The sequence below is a fragment of the Erinaceus europaeus genome, chromosome 8 (genome assembly GCF_950295315.1).
Source record: "Erinaceus europaeus chromosome 8, mEriEur2.1, whole genome shotgun sequence".
NCBI classification, from domain to species: Eukaryota; Metazoa; Chordata; class Mammalia; order Eulipotyphla; family Erinaceidae; genus Erinaceus; species Erinaceus europaeus.
Genome location: NC_080169.1, coordinates 111,692,615 through 111,710,329, shown reverse-complemented (window position 1 = coordinate 111,710,329; position 17,715 = coordinate 111,692,615). Strand labels below are relative to the sequence as shown.

Sequence of the window (17,715 nt, the reverse complement as noted above, 5' to 3'; positions counted from 1 at the left end):
TTCAGATTAACCTCACTTCATTTCCCTTAAGCATGTCTTTTTCTTTTTCCCCCTTCAGGCTGTTAAAACCATGATTTTCTACCCTTTGATCTCAGAAGCATATGAGAAAAGGATTATAATTGATTTCTAATGGGAATTATTGCTTACGTTTATTTTGGAGGCTTTGAATGAGCTTGACACTTTGCTCCCAGTCTCCAACAGAGGCTCAGCACCACCATCTCTGAAGACAACGCTGCTGACTATTATTGCTTGTGAATACTGAGGATTAATTTGTATGTACAGTAACAGCTTATCCAACAATGAAGGCAATTTAAAGTACAAGACGGGTGAAACAAACAGCTTGATTTTCCTGAATCGAGAATCCCGCTGTGGGGGATGTAATTAGGTGTGCTGAGTAAGTTTGCACTGGGATGTTGCTAATGCGCTTTCAGAAATGCACATCGCTCTACCCTTTTCAACTACCCTCTTTAAAAATAACATAATCTGACTTTTAAGTGCAAAAATACAGTATGATTCACAAGTCTCTGTGCTAAAAAATAACCACTTTCTATTTTTTCTTTTCTTTTTTCTTTTTTTTTTTAAGAAAAACTATAAAGGTAGGTAGCCGCAAAGTACGGACACCATTTTTCATGTTCTGATGTAGAAAAGAAATACTTCTGTATTTACAAGTGGGAACACTCTGATCATACTATTCTGTCAAGGTATGCTTCCTTGGTACAACCTAACAAGGGTAGACTTGATGAAAATTCATGCAAGTTAGTGAAAGAAAGCGTGGCAGGAGGGGATGAGGTGAGGATCTGGCAGGAGTCCTCGAGGAGTCAAGAGTGGGGAGAGCCCTCAAGGCCCTCAGATACTTCATAGAGAAAGGAGAAGCTATACAATGATCCTGATGGAAAGAACTGATCACTCTAATGATGCAGTCATCAGGGGTCTTTATATGGCATGCCTCTGGAGTTGAAGAATTTAAGAAATTAACGTTGCTTTTCCCTGATTTAAAGTAGCAGAGTTTATCTATAAACGTATTTGGATACACATGCAGATGGACAGATGAACAGCACAAAGAGAGTGTGATAGCACTCTGACTTCCCCCCTAGATTAAAGCAAGAGGTATGCTATACATTGGCATAACTGAAGTAGGTGAGTTTCCTTAATAATAATGAGAAAGAAAACTGAACCAAACTCATTAAAATACCTTCAAGTCAAGCTCTTTGTAACATCTCACTATCTCTCTCCAATGCAGGAATCTTATTTGTTTTACTAGCAATGATTCATTCGAAATTAATTCTTTCCCTTTACTGTAACAAGTTCTTGGAACTAAAGTTTTCAGTTATGTATTAACTGGTTTTGCTAGGAAGCAAGCCAATGTGACTTGGAGTCAAAATAGAGGCATACAGATCTGAACCGATCTGTGGTAATTTCTTCACAGTCTGGTCGGTTATTGGTAACTTCTGTTTATAAAGGAAAAAAGTAGGGCTAGGTAATATCTTTATTGAATAAACTGAGTTAACTTAATAACTACTGATTTTGTGTGGTTTTTTTTTTTCCTTTGTAGCTTTGTCATAAATGGACTAAGCTTACACAATTCCAGGGTACAGTTTGAAAACCTTGAGAAGTCTAAAAAAGGAGTGATAGAGACTGAAGTAGAAGGCTGAGATGGAAAAAAAAAATCAATAAAATAAATCCAAACAGAATAGTTTCTCCCTTACCAGTCCTTTCTTGAACATACAATCTGCAAAAGGAAGCTACAGTGACTAAGTCTCATGTGAAGATTTATCCACACATCAATACTCTGAGTGAATATTAGTAAAGCTTTCAGACCTCAAATGTTCTGAATCACTTGCACCATGCTGGATATAGGGAGTAAAAATACAATGATTGCTATAAAAAAATAACCCCTTGTACAGGCAGTGAACCAAATGCCATTACAACATCTTAAAAATTCCAAAAATATCAGTGTCATCTGAATGACCAATGAAGAAAAGCATATGCAGCACACGCTTTACCTGTTCGTCTCAATACCTAATATCACAGGAAGTACCACTAGCTAAAAGAACAGAAGGAGGAGTGGTGAGCTGAGGTCTGATACATTTCGAGTTCATGTTGATGGCTTGCAAGGGCTCAAGAGCAGCAAAGCTGCAAGCCACATAGCAAATGTCCCCGTTTGACAAAAGGACAATCTGAGCAGTCACATTTTAGCATTCAGAATGGAAATAAGGGGCTGGGGAGATAGCACAGTGTTTGTGCAGAGGACTTGAATCCAAGATGTCCCAGATTCAACCCCCAGCACCAACAAAAGCCAGAGCTGAGTAGTGCTCTAGAAAGAAAGAAAAGAAAATGAAAGAGAGGGCGGGGGAAAAGAAATGAATAAGGACTGAATAGTACCAGGTGCACAAACCACCTCAAGAAGAAAATGAAGTACATGCTTCTGGAAGGAAGATGAAGCTGATCCTTTCACAAAAAGGGGACAGCTAAGCATCACCTGTAAAAGCAACAGGCCCAAGGTCCTGACTCCTAAAAACCTCGATGACTTAATCATTTGTCCTGAAGCGTCTGTAGTCCACTGATTTACACAGGAGTCGCTACTTCTATTGGAGAAGATTCAAGTTTGTTCAGGATTTCTGGGAGTACAGCATTTACTCAGCCACTGTCTGTATCAGACACTGGGTCAATCATTTATGGGTGTGTGTGCGTGTGGCCACACAATTTGCCACACAGTTCACTCAAATAGACATGATCGTTAACTCCTGACAAACTGGCCTAATTCCAGGTATACTGCGTTTTATTATGCAATTATGTCTACATGTGTTCAGAACCAACCCCCAGGATGGATGGAGTTTACCCAAATTCTCAATTTCTTCTTCCTTCCCCCGGGGAAAATCAAATTTGTACTTCTGTGGGTTTGACAACTGAGTCTCTTTCAAGTTGGTTAATATGGTAACTTTATCTTTCTTTAGAAGAGACCAAAAGGTCACTAACTTTGCACAAAAGCATTTCTTCCTCCTGCACCTGGCTTTACTCAAGTAATGTTTTCTTTTCCTTCTCCTCCTCACCACAGTGCTTGGGACGAGAGAATGTAAACATCGACAGAACAGCAGCCCTATGACCACATCAGTACTTTCCCATCAGGTAGGTTCCATCAGCCAGCTGAGTGTTTCATTGCCTTGGCTTGTTGGGAAGTCACTGAGATTTCCGTGATAATTTAGTGTCTCCTTTACTTTGGCCTCCATCTGAGGAGAGAGAACATTTCATTGATTTGGGCTGGCACACTATAAATCATTACAAATGCGAAGGAATAAACTACTGTACTACAATGGTAATCTCAAATCGCATTGCCAGGTATATTTGTGTGAACCTAATTATCTCCATTATGACAAGAATGATTATCCTTTTTGAAGAGAAGATGCAACAATAAAGCAAGTCAATTATTTCAAAAACTATACAAGCACAACACTATTAAAATTATGTTACTGACAACATCTAAGAAATTGGCTTTTCTATTTGTAATGAGATAGTATTAGATGCACTGGGCACTAGGGATTAAACTCAGAAGCCCATGCTCGAGAGTCCAACACCTTATCTGTTGTACCAGTTCCTAGGCCGGACCTATGAAGTTTAAGCCTGTGTTGTTCAAGAGTCCACTGTAAGATTCTTTAAAATTTTTTTTTCTTTTATTTATTTTCCCTTTTGTTGCCCTTGTTGTTTTTATTGTTGTTGTAGTTAGTATTGTTGTCGTTGTCAGATAGGACAGAGAGAAGTGGAGAGAGGAGGGAAAGACAGAGAGGGGGAGAAAAAGAGAGACACCTGCAGACCTGCTTCACCGCCTGTGAAACAACTCCCCTGCAGGTGGGGAGCCGGGGACTTGAACCGGGATCCTTATGCCGGTCCCTGCACTTCGTACCATGTGCGCTTAACCCGCTGCGCTACTGCCCAACTCCCCACTGTAAGATTCTCTAGGTCAGGGTTTGGCAAACTCTGGCCCGTGGGTCAAATCTAAACCATTAGCTTTATAGAAATAAAGCTGCAGGGAGTCGGGCTGTAGTGCAGCGGGTTAAGCGCAGGTGGCACAAAGCACAAGGACCAGCATAAGGATCCTGGTTCGAACCCCGGCTCCCCACCTGCAGGGGAGTCGCTTCACAGGTGGTGAAGCAGGTCTGCAGGTGTCTATCTTTCTCTCCTCCTCTCTGTCTTCCCCTCCTCTTTCCATTTCTCTCTGTCCTATCCAACAACGACAACAACAATAATAACTACAACAATAAAACAACAAGGGCAACAAAAGGGAATAAATAAATAAAATAAATATTAAAAAAAAAGAAATAAAGCTGCAATGGAACACAGCTGCACTCATGTTCTATATTATTTATGGTTTCAATACATTAGTTCAGTAGTTTTGGTAGAAAATTTGGACCTTTATAGAAAAGGTCTGGGAGTCTGGTGTAGCACAGCGGGTTAAGCGCAGGTGGTGTGAAGCACAAGGACTGGCATAAGGATCCCAGTTCGAGCCCCCAGCTCCCCACCTGCAAGGGAGTCGCTTCACAGGCAGTGAAGCAGGTCTGCAGGTGTCTATCTTTCTCTCCCCCTCTCTGCCTGCCCCTTCTCTCTCCATTTCTCTCTGCCCTATCCAACAACAACGACAACAATAATAACTACAACAATAAAACAACAAGGGCAACAAAAGGAAAAATAAATAAATATTAAAAATTTAAAGAAAAGGTCTAGTGGGGCTAGGGATATAATAGCACAGTGGTTATGCAAAAAGACTTTCCTGCCCAAGGTACAAAAAGGTCCAGGTTCAACCCCCAGCACCATCAGAAGCCAGAGTTGAGCAGTGCTGTATAATAATAATGATGATGATAATGTTCTAGTGACCTTTGTTTCAGACTAATTGATGCTTGATAATTAAGACTCATTGAGCTCTTACTATGGACCAGGCACCATATTAAATAAGTGATTTATTAAGTTCTCTTTAAGAAGCTTGTTAAAAAATATCTTCGTGTCTGCATTTTACAAGTAAAAGAAGTGTGGCTCACTTACCGTTATACGTCTGCTGTAGGTGCGTCGGCAGAGCTGAGTGGGAAAGTGTTGCTGCGTGCTGCGCTCCTGGCTGTAAACCCTTTAGTAAATCTGAGGGAGAAATGAACATGTCAGTCACCTTAAAGCTCAACTGTGAGTCCTCTTAATTAAAAAATGGATAAAAGCTGAGTATGTCCCGCAGCACAGCCCCTGGACTTCCGAGAAGCCTTAACCAGGCACACCCATCCCCAAGTGGACACCTACACGTGAATGTGCATGTACATGGCCCAGTATGCCTGACATCCCTCTTTCATTCTCATTCAAGCAGACATACGGTTTATTTACAAACTGTCAGAGGGATCTCACAGGGTCCAATAATTTGGCTTGAAGTATAAGGCAACTATTTCTAGATATTCCACAAGCTACACAACTCTCTGAATTAGAGAAATGTTTAGGGGGTTCCCTGTTCTGACAAACTGGGGCCTGGGGTGGCGTGGGAGGGGCAAGCAAAAAGAGCACTCACTCTGAGTCAGGCTATGGTGGAAAGTGGCTGAGGTAGATCCCGAGGTGGTTGTCACTCCAGCTGAGTCCGTTCCAAAGCCAAGTAGCTCCAAGGGAAACTGGAAGGGCATGGTCACTGGAACAAGGCCACCCAGCATCCCAAAGGAAGCCACATTTTGATTTGTTACAGACAAAGGTGATGTCATGAGAGTCAGAGGTGAGGCATTAGCCAATAATGATGCTCCTGCTGTGGACTGCAGAAACCAGGGGTCAAAACACATCGCAAAGCAAGTCTTAACTTGAATCGACTGATTTGATTTAATAGCCTCGTGGATGCAAGACTGTGTCTTATATCGGCTCTAGCGGAAATGTGTGAGACAGAAAGGAAGACTCGGGGGGAAAAAATAAATGGGTTTTCAAGAGCTAATAACTTTTGCCTTGTAAGTAAGGCTCGACAGAATCTCCACCAGCAGCTGAGACTCCTTAGGTGTTATTCCACTGCCTGCATTAACACCCATGAACTCTTCTCAGTGAGAAATGTCTACTTTCATGCTTCTGCTCTTAACCCCTAGGGTGGAACAACCAGGTGTCAGGTCCACACAGCTGTAATTTGAGCTCTTGTCAGTGCTCTGAGTTATACATTTGTTCAGGCACAATCCCAGTAGCTGGATGTCAGATCCTTCTTCCAGAGGTCCTCGCTCAGTATCCTTCTTGCTCACCATGACACAACAGCAAGCTGTGGGCACACTGCATGGCATGACTCATCTTCAGCACCAACCCTGTCTCTGCATTTAGCAGTCAATGCCACAACTCTCCCCCTGGGCCTCCTCTGTTTCCAGAGTCCTTCTCTCCTTATCCAACCACTGTGATCTTCCTGGCTATTTCTTGCCCCTAGTCAGACTGTCCCTACGTCATCTCCTCTTTTCCCTGCACACCAGAAAGCTCGTTACCTTATGCACTTTCAACTCTGTGAGTTCAAGCCGCTGACAGCAAGTCTTAGGAACAGAAAATTACATGTATGCTCTATGTGGAATACAGGTAATTAAAGGACATTAACTTGCAAAATAATGGTAACAACACTATGACCACTACTAATCCACTAATAATAATAACCAAACTATCTCTTGGACTTTGGGAGAACTATGGGTGGTTATGGGGGTGAGGGGACACACGGAACTTTGATGGTGGCTATGGTATGAGACTGTGCCTCTGACATCTTAGAATATTATATCACTAAGAAAAAAAAAAGAAAATATATGCTAATACTGAGGAACATGTGGACAATTTTTTATTTTTCTTCTCTTCCCTTTTTTTTTTTTTTTTTTAAACCCAGAGCATTGCACAGCTCTAGTTTATAGTAGTGTGGAGGATTTAACCAAGAACTTCAAAGCCTCAGACATGAAAGTCTTTTTGAAAACCATTATGATGTTTTCCCCAGCTCTGCACAGTTTTCTGGACAGGAATTAATTTCTTTCCATTTTGGCTTCCACCATGAGCCCTTATCAAAGATTACAATCACATTTTCTCTGTTTCAGGCTATTAGTTTCTACAACTATGAGTTTTCTTTTGCAGCTTTAATTAATCTCTGGGTTTCTCTGCCCAAAGCTTTTACAGTCATCAACTTGTTCTGGAAAACCACTTTCACTGAGACCTTCTTATAGGCACTAATAAATGTTGGTTATTGTCAGGTTAATTGTGTTGATTATTTCTACTGGTAAATAATATCTTTAATAAAGGGCCATTCAAATACTAATGGTGAGGATTTCCTGGACACAGGCACCACATTACATAAATATACCTTTTTTATTTTTATTTATTTATTATTGGATAGAGACAGAAATTGAGAGGAGTGGGGGAGATAGAGAGGGAGAGAGACAGAGTGACACCTGCAGCCCTGCTTCACCATTTGTGAAGCTTCCCCCTACAGGCAGGGACCAGGGGCTTGAACCTGGGACCTTTTGCACTGTAATGTGTGTACTTAACCAGGTGTGCTACTGCCTGGCCCAAGATACATACACCTTTACACTCTAATAGACTATGCTGCTGCAGAACACAAAATGAAGGACAGTTTCCAGAGTCTTTCAATCCTGCTTCCTTTCACTCTCTGTTACCCCTCCCCTGCCTTCCTTGTGTGGAATCAGACTTAGTCCAGTCCTAACCACTCACTCCAGCTGTAATCAAGTATAGATGTCAGCTTGGTTTAGACTGCTGCATACCACTCACCAACAGTACACATGCACCGTTTCTGCAAGCCTGCCTCCTTCCCTTAATAAGTCCACTGCCTTTATCAATACACTCATTCTTTGCTGCAACCCAGGCTTGAATCGAAATCTCAGTTTCAAACATCATAAAATGGAGGCCCAAGATGAGCTCATAGTTAACATACCACTTTTTCTCTCCTTTACCACAAATTCCAACAGTTAGCTTCAAATTTACTTCATCTATTGTTCGGACATGACTAATTTTCTTATTTGCTAGTCTACTTTCCCTCTACTGTGCCAGCCATGATGTACAAAACGGGATTCTTTTAGGAAAGAATTATTAAGCTGCAAAGAATAATGACTTGAAGCAACTTGGATAGAAAGGCTCTTTTGTCAATTTAAAGGTTAACAAGAGTTCTTCTTTGTATTCAAAATTCTATGATTCTTAGGATAATATGGGACACATACTCCATGGCCATCCCAAGTAAAACCTTCCCAGTGAGGAACACTAAATACCATCCAAAAGGAAAAGTTTAGGTTTTTCTGAAGGAAGATAGCTGAAGCATTATGACAAATGATAAATATAAATTAAGACAGCCTTCTAAATTCAGTAGCTGAGTGGTAGAGAAAAAGGCTATTGTGCCACATTGTCTAATATTCTGTATATAAAAACTTTATGCCTATTTTCCTCGTTCACAATACTAAAATGAGCTCTCAGACCCACTCAACATTATATAGGCACTAGAAGCCGGAGACTGCCCACTCCTGACCTCATTTGGAAGAACACAGAAGTCACCCCCAAAGGGACTAAGGGGGGGGGTCCTCCAGAGAAAGGCAGGAAGGACACTCTATTCTTCCTGGTGTGGACATGCCTTTTTTTTTTCTTTTTGTTCCCCCCAGGGTTATCAGTAAGGCTTGTTGCCTGCACCATGAATCCACTACTCCTGGTGGCCATCTTTTCCCCTTTTTGTTGTTGTTGTTAGGTAAGACAGAGAAACTGAGTAGAGGGGGACAGAGAAAGATAGACACCTGCTTCACCGCTTGCAAAGCAATCCCCCTGCAAGTGAGGAGCTGAGGGCTCGAATCAGGATCCTGGAGCTGGTCCTTGCGCTTCGCACTATATTTGTTTAACCTGGTGCGCTGCCACCTGCCCCCTGGTATCCCACTTTTTCTCTGGTGACTGCATCTGCCCCCCAATTTTCAGAACACCCATGGTGATCTTTTGGAACACAGGATCTCCTCCCCAGAAGAAGACCCTCTAATAGTGGCCCACTGCACATGGAGTAGTGCCCGAAGCCCTGAGGCCAACAGTGCTCTCCACCCCACGGTCCTGGATCATCTCTGCTTTATCACCTTCTGTGTCTTTCCCTTGTGTCAAGCTTGTTCCTATCTGTTTTCACACCCACCAGCCTTCCTGCCTAGACTCTGTTCCCTCTTATCTCCAAAAGGCTGACTTCTGTTCATCCAATTCTTAGTTCCAAATGCTGCCTCCTCAAAACCACCCTGCCTGACTCCCGTATCTATGTCCACAGTAAGCTGATGTCATCGTGTAACCCAGTTTCAGCTTCCCCTCACATTCAACATCAGCTCTGGCTTATGGTGGCGTCAGGGATTGAACATGGGACCTTGGAGTCGCAGGCATAAAAGCCTACTGTGTAAACCACTGTGCGTGATCGCCCACCACTTAACATTTCTCCAACTCTTCCTATATAGAATATATCTACCACAAGAGGAAGAATCTTGAGCATGGTGTTCACCAAGCTCCCAAGGACAATAGTCAGCAATTTTCCATAGCACTTGATAAAATATTTGTTTAGGGAGTGAATTCTTTTTGGAATCATAAAGTGGCGTAGACAGGAGTCACAGAAAAATCAATAATCTAATGGAGAAAAAAGAAGAGGACAACCAAGCAGCAGAGAGGTAGTAAGATGAACCCAGAACAATCTTGACTCTGTTAAGCTCAGGATCTGTCATTTCTACTCTATAAATGAGAAGACAGCTAAAGTTTTTTTTTTTTTTGTTTTTTTTAAAGACAGTAACTGAATGTTTTACAGGTAGAGACAGAACGTCTGTTTTTAGTTTTGGAAATGCAAGAGAAAATGTAGCAAGAGGATAAGACTTCAACAAGATGTTATGACTAGAAGAAATAGAAACGTAGGTTCACTAAATAGCAGAAATAATCTTATCTAATTATTGATCTCCCCTCTCCCCCCATGTCAGAACAGTAAGGGCCTAAGAAGGATCAGAAATGAGGATAGGAGCATTAAGGTCTCTGAATCATAAAGCCATAAAGGAAGAAAGACGGGAAGAAGCTATGACTTCTAAGCAGCACAAATTTTGTCATGTAGGTTTCCTTGTTGACAAACTGGTATACCAAGTATTGATATTCTTTTGGGACACTGATTAATTAAATAGAAGGATTTCTATTTAAATAGAAGGGGGAAAGTGAATAAATTTTAAAGATGACAAAGGCTACAGAAAATTTTAGTCTTAAATTCAAAGAAAACAAAGTGGGGGATGGGCAAAAGAGCAAGTATTTACTACAGGAAAATGAAAAAAAAAAAGTATAAGAAAGCAAATGAAACATTTGATTATAGACCTCAATAGAGATAGTATATTTACACAGTTATGGATTTAATAAAAAGCTATGATACTCCACTGGCAGGAAAATCAAAGATTTATGAAAGTGACAAGTTCAGAAATAATAAACTACAATAACTGACACTGGGGCTGGGGAGTTAGCAGAAGATTTCTTGCCTGAGGCACCAGAGGTCCCAGGTTCAATCCCCAGCACCACTATAAGCCAGAGCTGAGCAGTGCTCTGGTAAAAAACAATAAAAAATTAACAACAAAAATGTAACTGACACTAGAAAGAGTAAGAAGGCAATTGCCACTTCTATTGTAATTCTCTCACATATTCACCTGATCAAATTAAGCATTAATTTCAAAAGTAGTCAACATTATTAAAATGACAATACAAGCAGGAACATGGATTAAGAGTCAGACCATAGGGATGTCTTAAATTTAACATACAATTCCTGATGAGAGCTTTTTCTTAGTTGCTTATTTATTTAATAAGATGAGAAAAGAGACTGAGATAGACCATAGCATCAGTTTTCTTCAGTGTGGTGGGTGCTGGGTTCAAATCTGAGTTGCATGAACGGCAGAGCAGTGCACTATCCAAATAAGCTATTTTGCCAACCTCTATTTTCTTTTTACTGATAAAAGTCAAACTATGTATATAACAGTTCTTTTTAAGAACTTTGGAATGAATTCATTCCTAATCCTCTAATAATAACAGAAAATAGATCTGGATTTTAAGTACACACTGAACAGCAACATTTAGACTGGCGGAGAACCTCTATAAAAGCCATGGGCTAGAGTCTCTCGTTAGATGCTCCTACTCCATGCAAACAGGAGACAGAAAAGAGAACACTTCTGAAGACAACAGGATGTCATAAATCAATAAATGTCAGGTTATCAAAGGATATTTAAGAATATAAGGATATTATAGAATCTTAAACTTTTAAAAATCTGGTTATGAAATAGAATATTATGTAAAATATTTTCATCTTGAAAGAGTCTAAAAATGCCTCTATGTAACATTAATAATGTATCAATAAAAGGGACGAGGGGAGTACCAGGACAATATAAACAGTGGTGAGATGGACGATGGGTGATTTCCTCTCTTTTTCTGACTTTGCTTACAGTGAACTTACTATTTCTTTTTGGAAGGTGAGGGAAAGAAGGATGTAAAAGAGAAATCTGGAAAAAAAATTCAGAATGGCACAAGATGAAAGTAGCAGAGAAAATAATATGGAGGCAGAGAGATGGAGTATATGAACAGAGTACTCAAAACCCTAAGCCAAGTGGGCTAGAAGTAATAATGAACTGGAAAATTAGCCATGTCTGAAACTTAAAGATGTTGTTAAGTACCAACTCAGTAAAAATTAGATAAAGTATCAGCCTGGAAACGTTACATTTCAAGGAAAAACAAAACACTTCATGACTATTTAGGCTATTTAGATAAAACACATTACTTATAAGGGAATAAAAAAGTGAGAATAGTCTGAGTTCTCTTGCAAATATAAAGTAGAACAGCACTTACAAAATTTGGAGACAATTATGACTTAAAGTCTTCACCCATTTCAACATGCCAGCACAGAAAGGCATGTAAGAGCTATGGCAAAACAGTTTTCATGTTAACCTTTTTGAAAAGCTACTTTGAATGAGGCACTCCTGATAACAATGGATATAAATTAAAAACTGGAGTAATGTGATTACCAGTTCAAGTTCAACATCAAAAATTATAAATAGCTGCAAAAAGCCATGTAAAATGAAAACTTTATTTGGAAAGACAGAATGGTTAAAAATAACATGGATGCATGAAGTTAAATAAGACTAGTATGAGAAAAAGGAAAGAGGATGGGAAACCACTTTGCTCCAGACTTTGATAATAGTTTTAAGTATGCATTCTGGTGTAGTTATCAAAACTGCTGCAAGAAAGATGTGGAACTTTACTTAATCCACACCCCCACACAAACTTCACCCCATGTTCCCCATCACTGCAATGTCAACTTCAGGAACATTCCTTGGCTATAAGTCTATCACAAACAAGCTATGTGTCACAGTAAGTGCATCAAATTGACTCACACGAAAGCCTTACATTTTATCCGGTGAACATTTGTAACATACATACCTGTACACTGGCTGTTACCACTGAAGACCCTGAGGCAGAGGATGGTCTATGTGGAGTAGACAACGGTTTAGTAGCACCCTGTGTTCCACTTCCTGTTCCCCCGGATAGACTAGTCCTATTAGAGCTGCTTGAGTTAAGGTTGCTACCTCTGCTGGCGGGTACATTCATTGCAATTCCACTCAAGCTGTTCTTCCCAACAGTTCCAGTGGATGATGAGTTTGTTAGCTTTGATGGGGTCTGAAGGTTTTTTGTAGATGGAAGGCCGGAAGTGCGATTGGAGGGCAACAAATTCAAGGTGGGCGACTGTCTGCTGATGCTCATTCCACTGGGCTGTTTGTGGATGGGGTTGTTGCTGTTGGAGTGGCTACTCTGGGCTACTAGTGCATTTGGACTGGATGAGCTTGGGGACACGGTGGGCTTGGGAAGTGGGCTGGGCTTAGAAATGAGTTTCATGGACACTGAAGGCTTAGCTGACAGAGAGGGTTTGGGTGAAGCGGAAGGCTTAGGTGTGGGCAGGGGTTTAGGAGATGTGGCAGGTTTGGGGGATGCAGCCATTGAGAAGGGAGACTTGAAACCCTGCGTGGAGATTTGTGACACCATAGCCTTAGCTAAGTAGTTACTGGAGGTAGTGGTGCTAGGTGCTGTCCGAGAAACCAGGGGGTGGGACCCTTGAGAACCATTTCCAGGTGGGGGAGTAGATAAGGGAAGGCGGTACATAAGTGGCTTGTCTGAAGTCTTAATGAGTGGGGAGGAACAAGAAAGCTGGGGGTTATTACTTAATTTCACCACCGGGTTGGTCTGGGATTTACTGATTGTTGCTTGTAGCGGAGACACATAGTTCTGTTGGACAGCTGAATGCTGGTGCACCTTTGTTACTTGTGTTAACGAAGAAGCATCTTGGGCGTCTGATGTTCCCAGAGCATGAGAGGAGGCAGCAACTTGGGCTTGGGAGGAAGAGGAGACATGGGTCTGTGAAGAGGAAGCAGCGTGGATCTGGCTTGACCTCTGGAGTCCTTGCTGGAGCAGCCTGGCTGGCAAAGGTTCCAAGGAGACTTTCGGGTTCTGAATTGAAGAACCAGCAATAAGGCCTGAAGAGATACCAGTGTGCGCTAAATCCTGGGGTTTCTTTGGTACTGGCCCTGTGTGACCAGCGATAAGACTGGATGAGTGTGCAGTCGTCGTAGAATCTAGTTTTTTTGAAGTCGCCAAAGGCAGCTTACTCATGATGCTTGCTAACTTTTCCTCTCTCAGTCCTGGACGAGGCTTTGCAGTTGGCATGCTTATCTTTGTGCTCACGGGAGGGCCCTTATTCCCGTTGTTGATAGCAGCTAAGGCTTCTGTCACAAGATCCAGTGCTGGAGGACGGAAAGAAAGGTCTTCATCGAGTGAGTCGTCGAGGCAGATGGTCTCTTGGGCCGGCGTTGAGCTGGAACTGGTTGAGGCCACTGCTGATGTATTGGAGCTTGTGGAAGGACCACTGACGGAGGCCACCAGAGACACGGGCGTTTTCTGGTCCTTTTTTGGACTACACTCCTAGAATGAGTGGCATTATAATGAAATAAAATAATTAGTAAAAAAAAAAAAAAATTAGTATCCAATCTCCCCAAATCATTTGTAGTTTAAGAACTCAGAAATTCTCCTGATTAAGATTGTACTGGAAATCCTCATTTATAAGGAAAACAAAATAATTTTTAAAATTTTTAAAAACTTTTTACCAGAGCACCGATCAGCTCTGGTTTATGGTGGTGCAGGGGACTGAACCTGGAACTTCGAAGCCTCAGGCATGACAGACTGTTTGCATAACCATTACGGTATCTACCCCTATCCCCCAAAAAATTATTTAAAAAAAATTATTTCTTTTATTTGTTGGATAGAGACAGAAAGAAACTGAGCGGGGAAGGGAAGAGAGAGGGACAAGAGTCAGAGAGACACATGCAGCACTACTTCACCACCCATGAAGTGTCCCCCACTCTGCAGGTAGGGCCTGGGGACTTGAATGTAGGTTTCTGAACATGGCAGCATGTGCACCTAACTGGATGCACCATCAGCTGGACCCAAAACCAAAAATTTTAAGAGGCTAAAACTCCTGAACTGTCACATAAGGCAGAGTAGTTAACATGCTACACATAGCTGCCAAACCTCAGAAAGTCACTATAAGAGCCCTAAAGTCAAGCTAAAGCACTTGGGAACTCATGCATTTAAGCCCAAAGTTACACAGATTTCCCCCCCCCAAAAAACAGTGGCTCCAGAATTTCAATAACTGAAAATGCCCAACTTAATAGTATAAACACTGGGGACGGGTGGTGGTGCACCTGGCTACGTGCACATATTACAATGTGCATGGACCTGGGGTTCAAGCCCCTGGTCCCTCCCTGCAGGGGACAGCTTTGCAATTGGTGAAGCAGGGTTGCAGGTGTCTCTCTCCTTGTCTATCTCCTCTTCCCTCTTGATTTCTGGCTATCTCTATCCAATAAATAAATAAAGATAAAAAATTTTAAAAAGAAAGAATTCTTGCAGTTTAAAGAGTCTAAACACTAGTGGTCCAGGAGGTGGCACAGTGGCTAAGGCACTAGACTCTCAACCATAGGGTTCTGAGTTCAATCCTTGGCAGCACATGTACCAAAGTGATATCTGGTTCTTTCCCTCTCTCCTCCAATCTTTCTCATCAATAAATAAATAAAATCTTAAAAAAAAGTAAGAGTCTAAATGCTAGACAAACCTTTCATTTAAAAATATCTTAAAAATTTAAATATGTGTACATACATATATTTATATATGTAAACACAATATTTCTACTAGTCTCAGTGTCCCATTTTACACAAATTTTCATTAACAACCATAACCACAATGAAATAATAATGGGAAATATTATTAATAATGAAGTAGTTACAACATTGGGTCCATAAGTCCAATAAATATTTTCAATAAATGATTTTCATGGGGAAAAGAAATGTATTTCAATACTTACCTTTGCTTTGGGTTTAGGTGCAGGAATCACCTTTTTCTTTGCCCTAAGACAAAAGATCGTAGAACAGGTGTTTCAGTAGCAGTCACATCATTCATCAGGAAACTACAGAAACTCATGTTACACAGGGGCTGAGCTGGAGCCTCCTGGGTCTCTAACATGGCAGAGCAGCACACCATCCAAGTGAGCTATTCCACTGGCCCTAGTTCGTTACTAACCCTTCACATTACACTCTAGGCTCCAAAGAAGAAGCCCTAAGTCATAAGTAAAACTCAAATTCTTGTGGATTTAACCAGTATTCACCCAAAAAGGGAACCAAAGAAAGCTGCCTTTCAACTACTGCCTGTCAGGAGAGGACGACTTTCTGAGGTAATACTTCCACTAAGGAAGTCTCCAGTTTTGGGTTTTTTTTTTTTTTAACATTTATTTATTTATTCCTTTTTGTTGCCCTTGTTTTTTATTGTTGTAGTTATTATTGTTGTCATTGTTGTGGGACAGGACAGAGAGAAAAGGAGAGAGAAGGGGAAGACAGAGAGAGGGAGAGAGAGAAAGACACCTGCAGACTTGCTTCACTGCCTGTGAAGCGACTCCCCTGCAGGTGGGGAGCCGGGGGGCTTGAACGGGGATCCTTAAGCCAGTCCTTGTGTGTTGCGCCACGTGTGCTTAACCCGCTGTGCTGCCGCCCAACACCCAAGTGTCCAGTTTTGAACTGAAGGCACGACAGGAAAAGCAGGGTAACTTTATGGAATAAAACATGCCTAAAGCAAGGCACAGTGGTATGTATACAGAAGTATCTTTAAAAGCACAAGGTTACACTTACTGTGCTGATAGTAAGACAAAGAACTCTTAAAGAGACCAGCTTAGGAGATGGCACAACAGTTATGCAAAAAGATAATTTTCTGCCTGAAGCTGATTTTCTGGGATTAATCCCTGGCACCAGCATTAGCCAAATCTGAGCAGTACCCTGGTAAAGAGAAAGACAGACAGGCAGACAGGTAGAGGCCCCAAAACAAAGGAATCCACCTGAGCCTTGCTGTGCACATATCCCAGATCAATGAGTTCCATTATGGGTCCAGGTTTCTGGTATCAGAGAGCAAATGTATTTAATTTACAGAGACACAGTGAGAGCTTAAAGAACTGACATCATCAAAGCGTTCTTCAGTGTGGTGGGGGCTGGTTTTGAGCATATGTATTAAAAACTAGGAGCAATTTAATAGGTAAGTGAGTCCTGTGGTCTAGAGTCAAAGTGGAAAAAAAAAAAGGTGGTAGAAGGATGGAGACTGTCTAAATGCATGTTTAAGGCTATCTCATCTAGGTTCTGCCTACTAGCATACACTGTGAACAGAGATGAAGACATCTGGAGTCTGTATTACTCACGGCGCAGAAGTGAGGTGATTATGTACACTCCGGCTTTCCTTAAAGAGCATTCTAGAAGAATTAAAAATAAAAGTTTTTTTTCCCCAGCAATTAGTAACATAACCATTTTAATCATCTAAGCTCAGTAAGCTGCTACTTGCTTATGTATCAAGTATAAACTGCAATAATACACTAAATTCAATAATCTAGTTTATGCAGAGTTTTACATCATTTATATTTATTAAAGTTTTTTTAAGCAGACCAACAGGACTTTCTGTTAATTCAAGATGAGTACTTTAAGATGAGAGGTTGAGATAAGCATGTCTATTAACTTTAGCATTCTTTAACTCGTTAAAGTGGGCTTCCATTTGTTTTTGAGATATTACTTTAAATGTGCCACTTTCAATAGAGCCTAAGGCTGTCTCTATTTCCCTATGCATTTTTGTACTCTGTTCTTTTCTTCATGATACTTATAATAGCCCTTCCAAAATTCATAACCATCCACCCCCATCCTATCTCCCCTACTACCAAAAATTCAGGAGCAGAAAAGAAAAAGTAGTTGATTCAAACAAACAAAATCCCTCACTTTTTATGTATATCTATTTTTCCTATGTATATGTAATTATATTCTGTCTTGTTGTGGTTGAAGTTTTCAAAGTAAAGATCATCTGACCCAATAGAATGTCAATATACTAGCTTTCTAGAAAAATTAAGAGCATCACTAATAGCATACTTATTAATTTTATAAGTGAAATAAAATCTGGGCTGTCATATATCTTACCTTGCCTGCATCCAGCCCTTCGGCCACAAGGGCTTCACCTCTGTCTCCATGAAGGACTTAAGGTAGTCCTCAGCAGACTGGCTTTTATTTGGCTCTAACTCATAGCATCCCAATTTTATTTCAACAAGGTTACACAATAAAGTTCTAAACAGAATAAAAACATACATAAATCAACTGGATAACTATAATAAAAATTAAGCTT

At 40.9% G+C, this 17,715-nt stretch overlaps 1 protein-coding gene across 4 annotated transcripts in view; it reads right to left on the bottom strand.

Annotated features, from left to right (window-relative positions):
- Positions 1-2,922: 2,922 nt before the first annotated feature.
- UBN2 (ubinuclein 2) overlaps positions 2,923-17,715 on the bottom strand; it is a 68,950-nt gene continuing 54,157 nt past the window's right edge. For 2 of the 4 annotated variants that reach the window (XM_060196658.1, XM_060196657.1), the window contains exons 11-17: positions 17,514-17,657; positions 16,754-16,804; positions 15,380-15,422; positions 12,412-13,944; positions 5,534-5,765; positions 5,032-5,121; positions 2,923-3,227 (exon numbers count right to left, since the gene is read on the bottom strand). In XM_060196658.1, the coding sequence (XP_060052641.1) occupies positions 3,178-3,227; positions 5,032-5,121; positions 5,534-5,765; positions 12,412-13,944; positions 15,380-15,422; positions 16,754-16,804; positions 17,514-17,657 (2,143 nt within the window). In that variant the 3' untranslated portion in view covers positions 2,923-3,177. The remainder of the gene's footprint in view (positions 3,228-5,031; positions 5,122-5,533; positions 5,766-12,411; positions 13,945-15,379; positions 15,423-16,753; positions 16,805-17,513; positions 17,658-17,715) is intronic. The other 2 variants (XM_060196660.1, XM_060196661.1) reach the window with 2 other exon arrangements.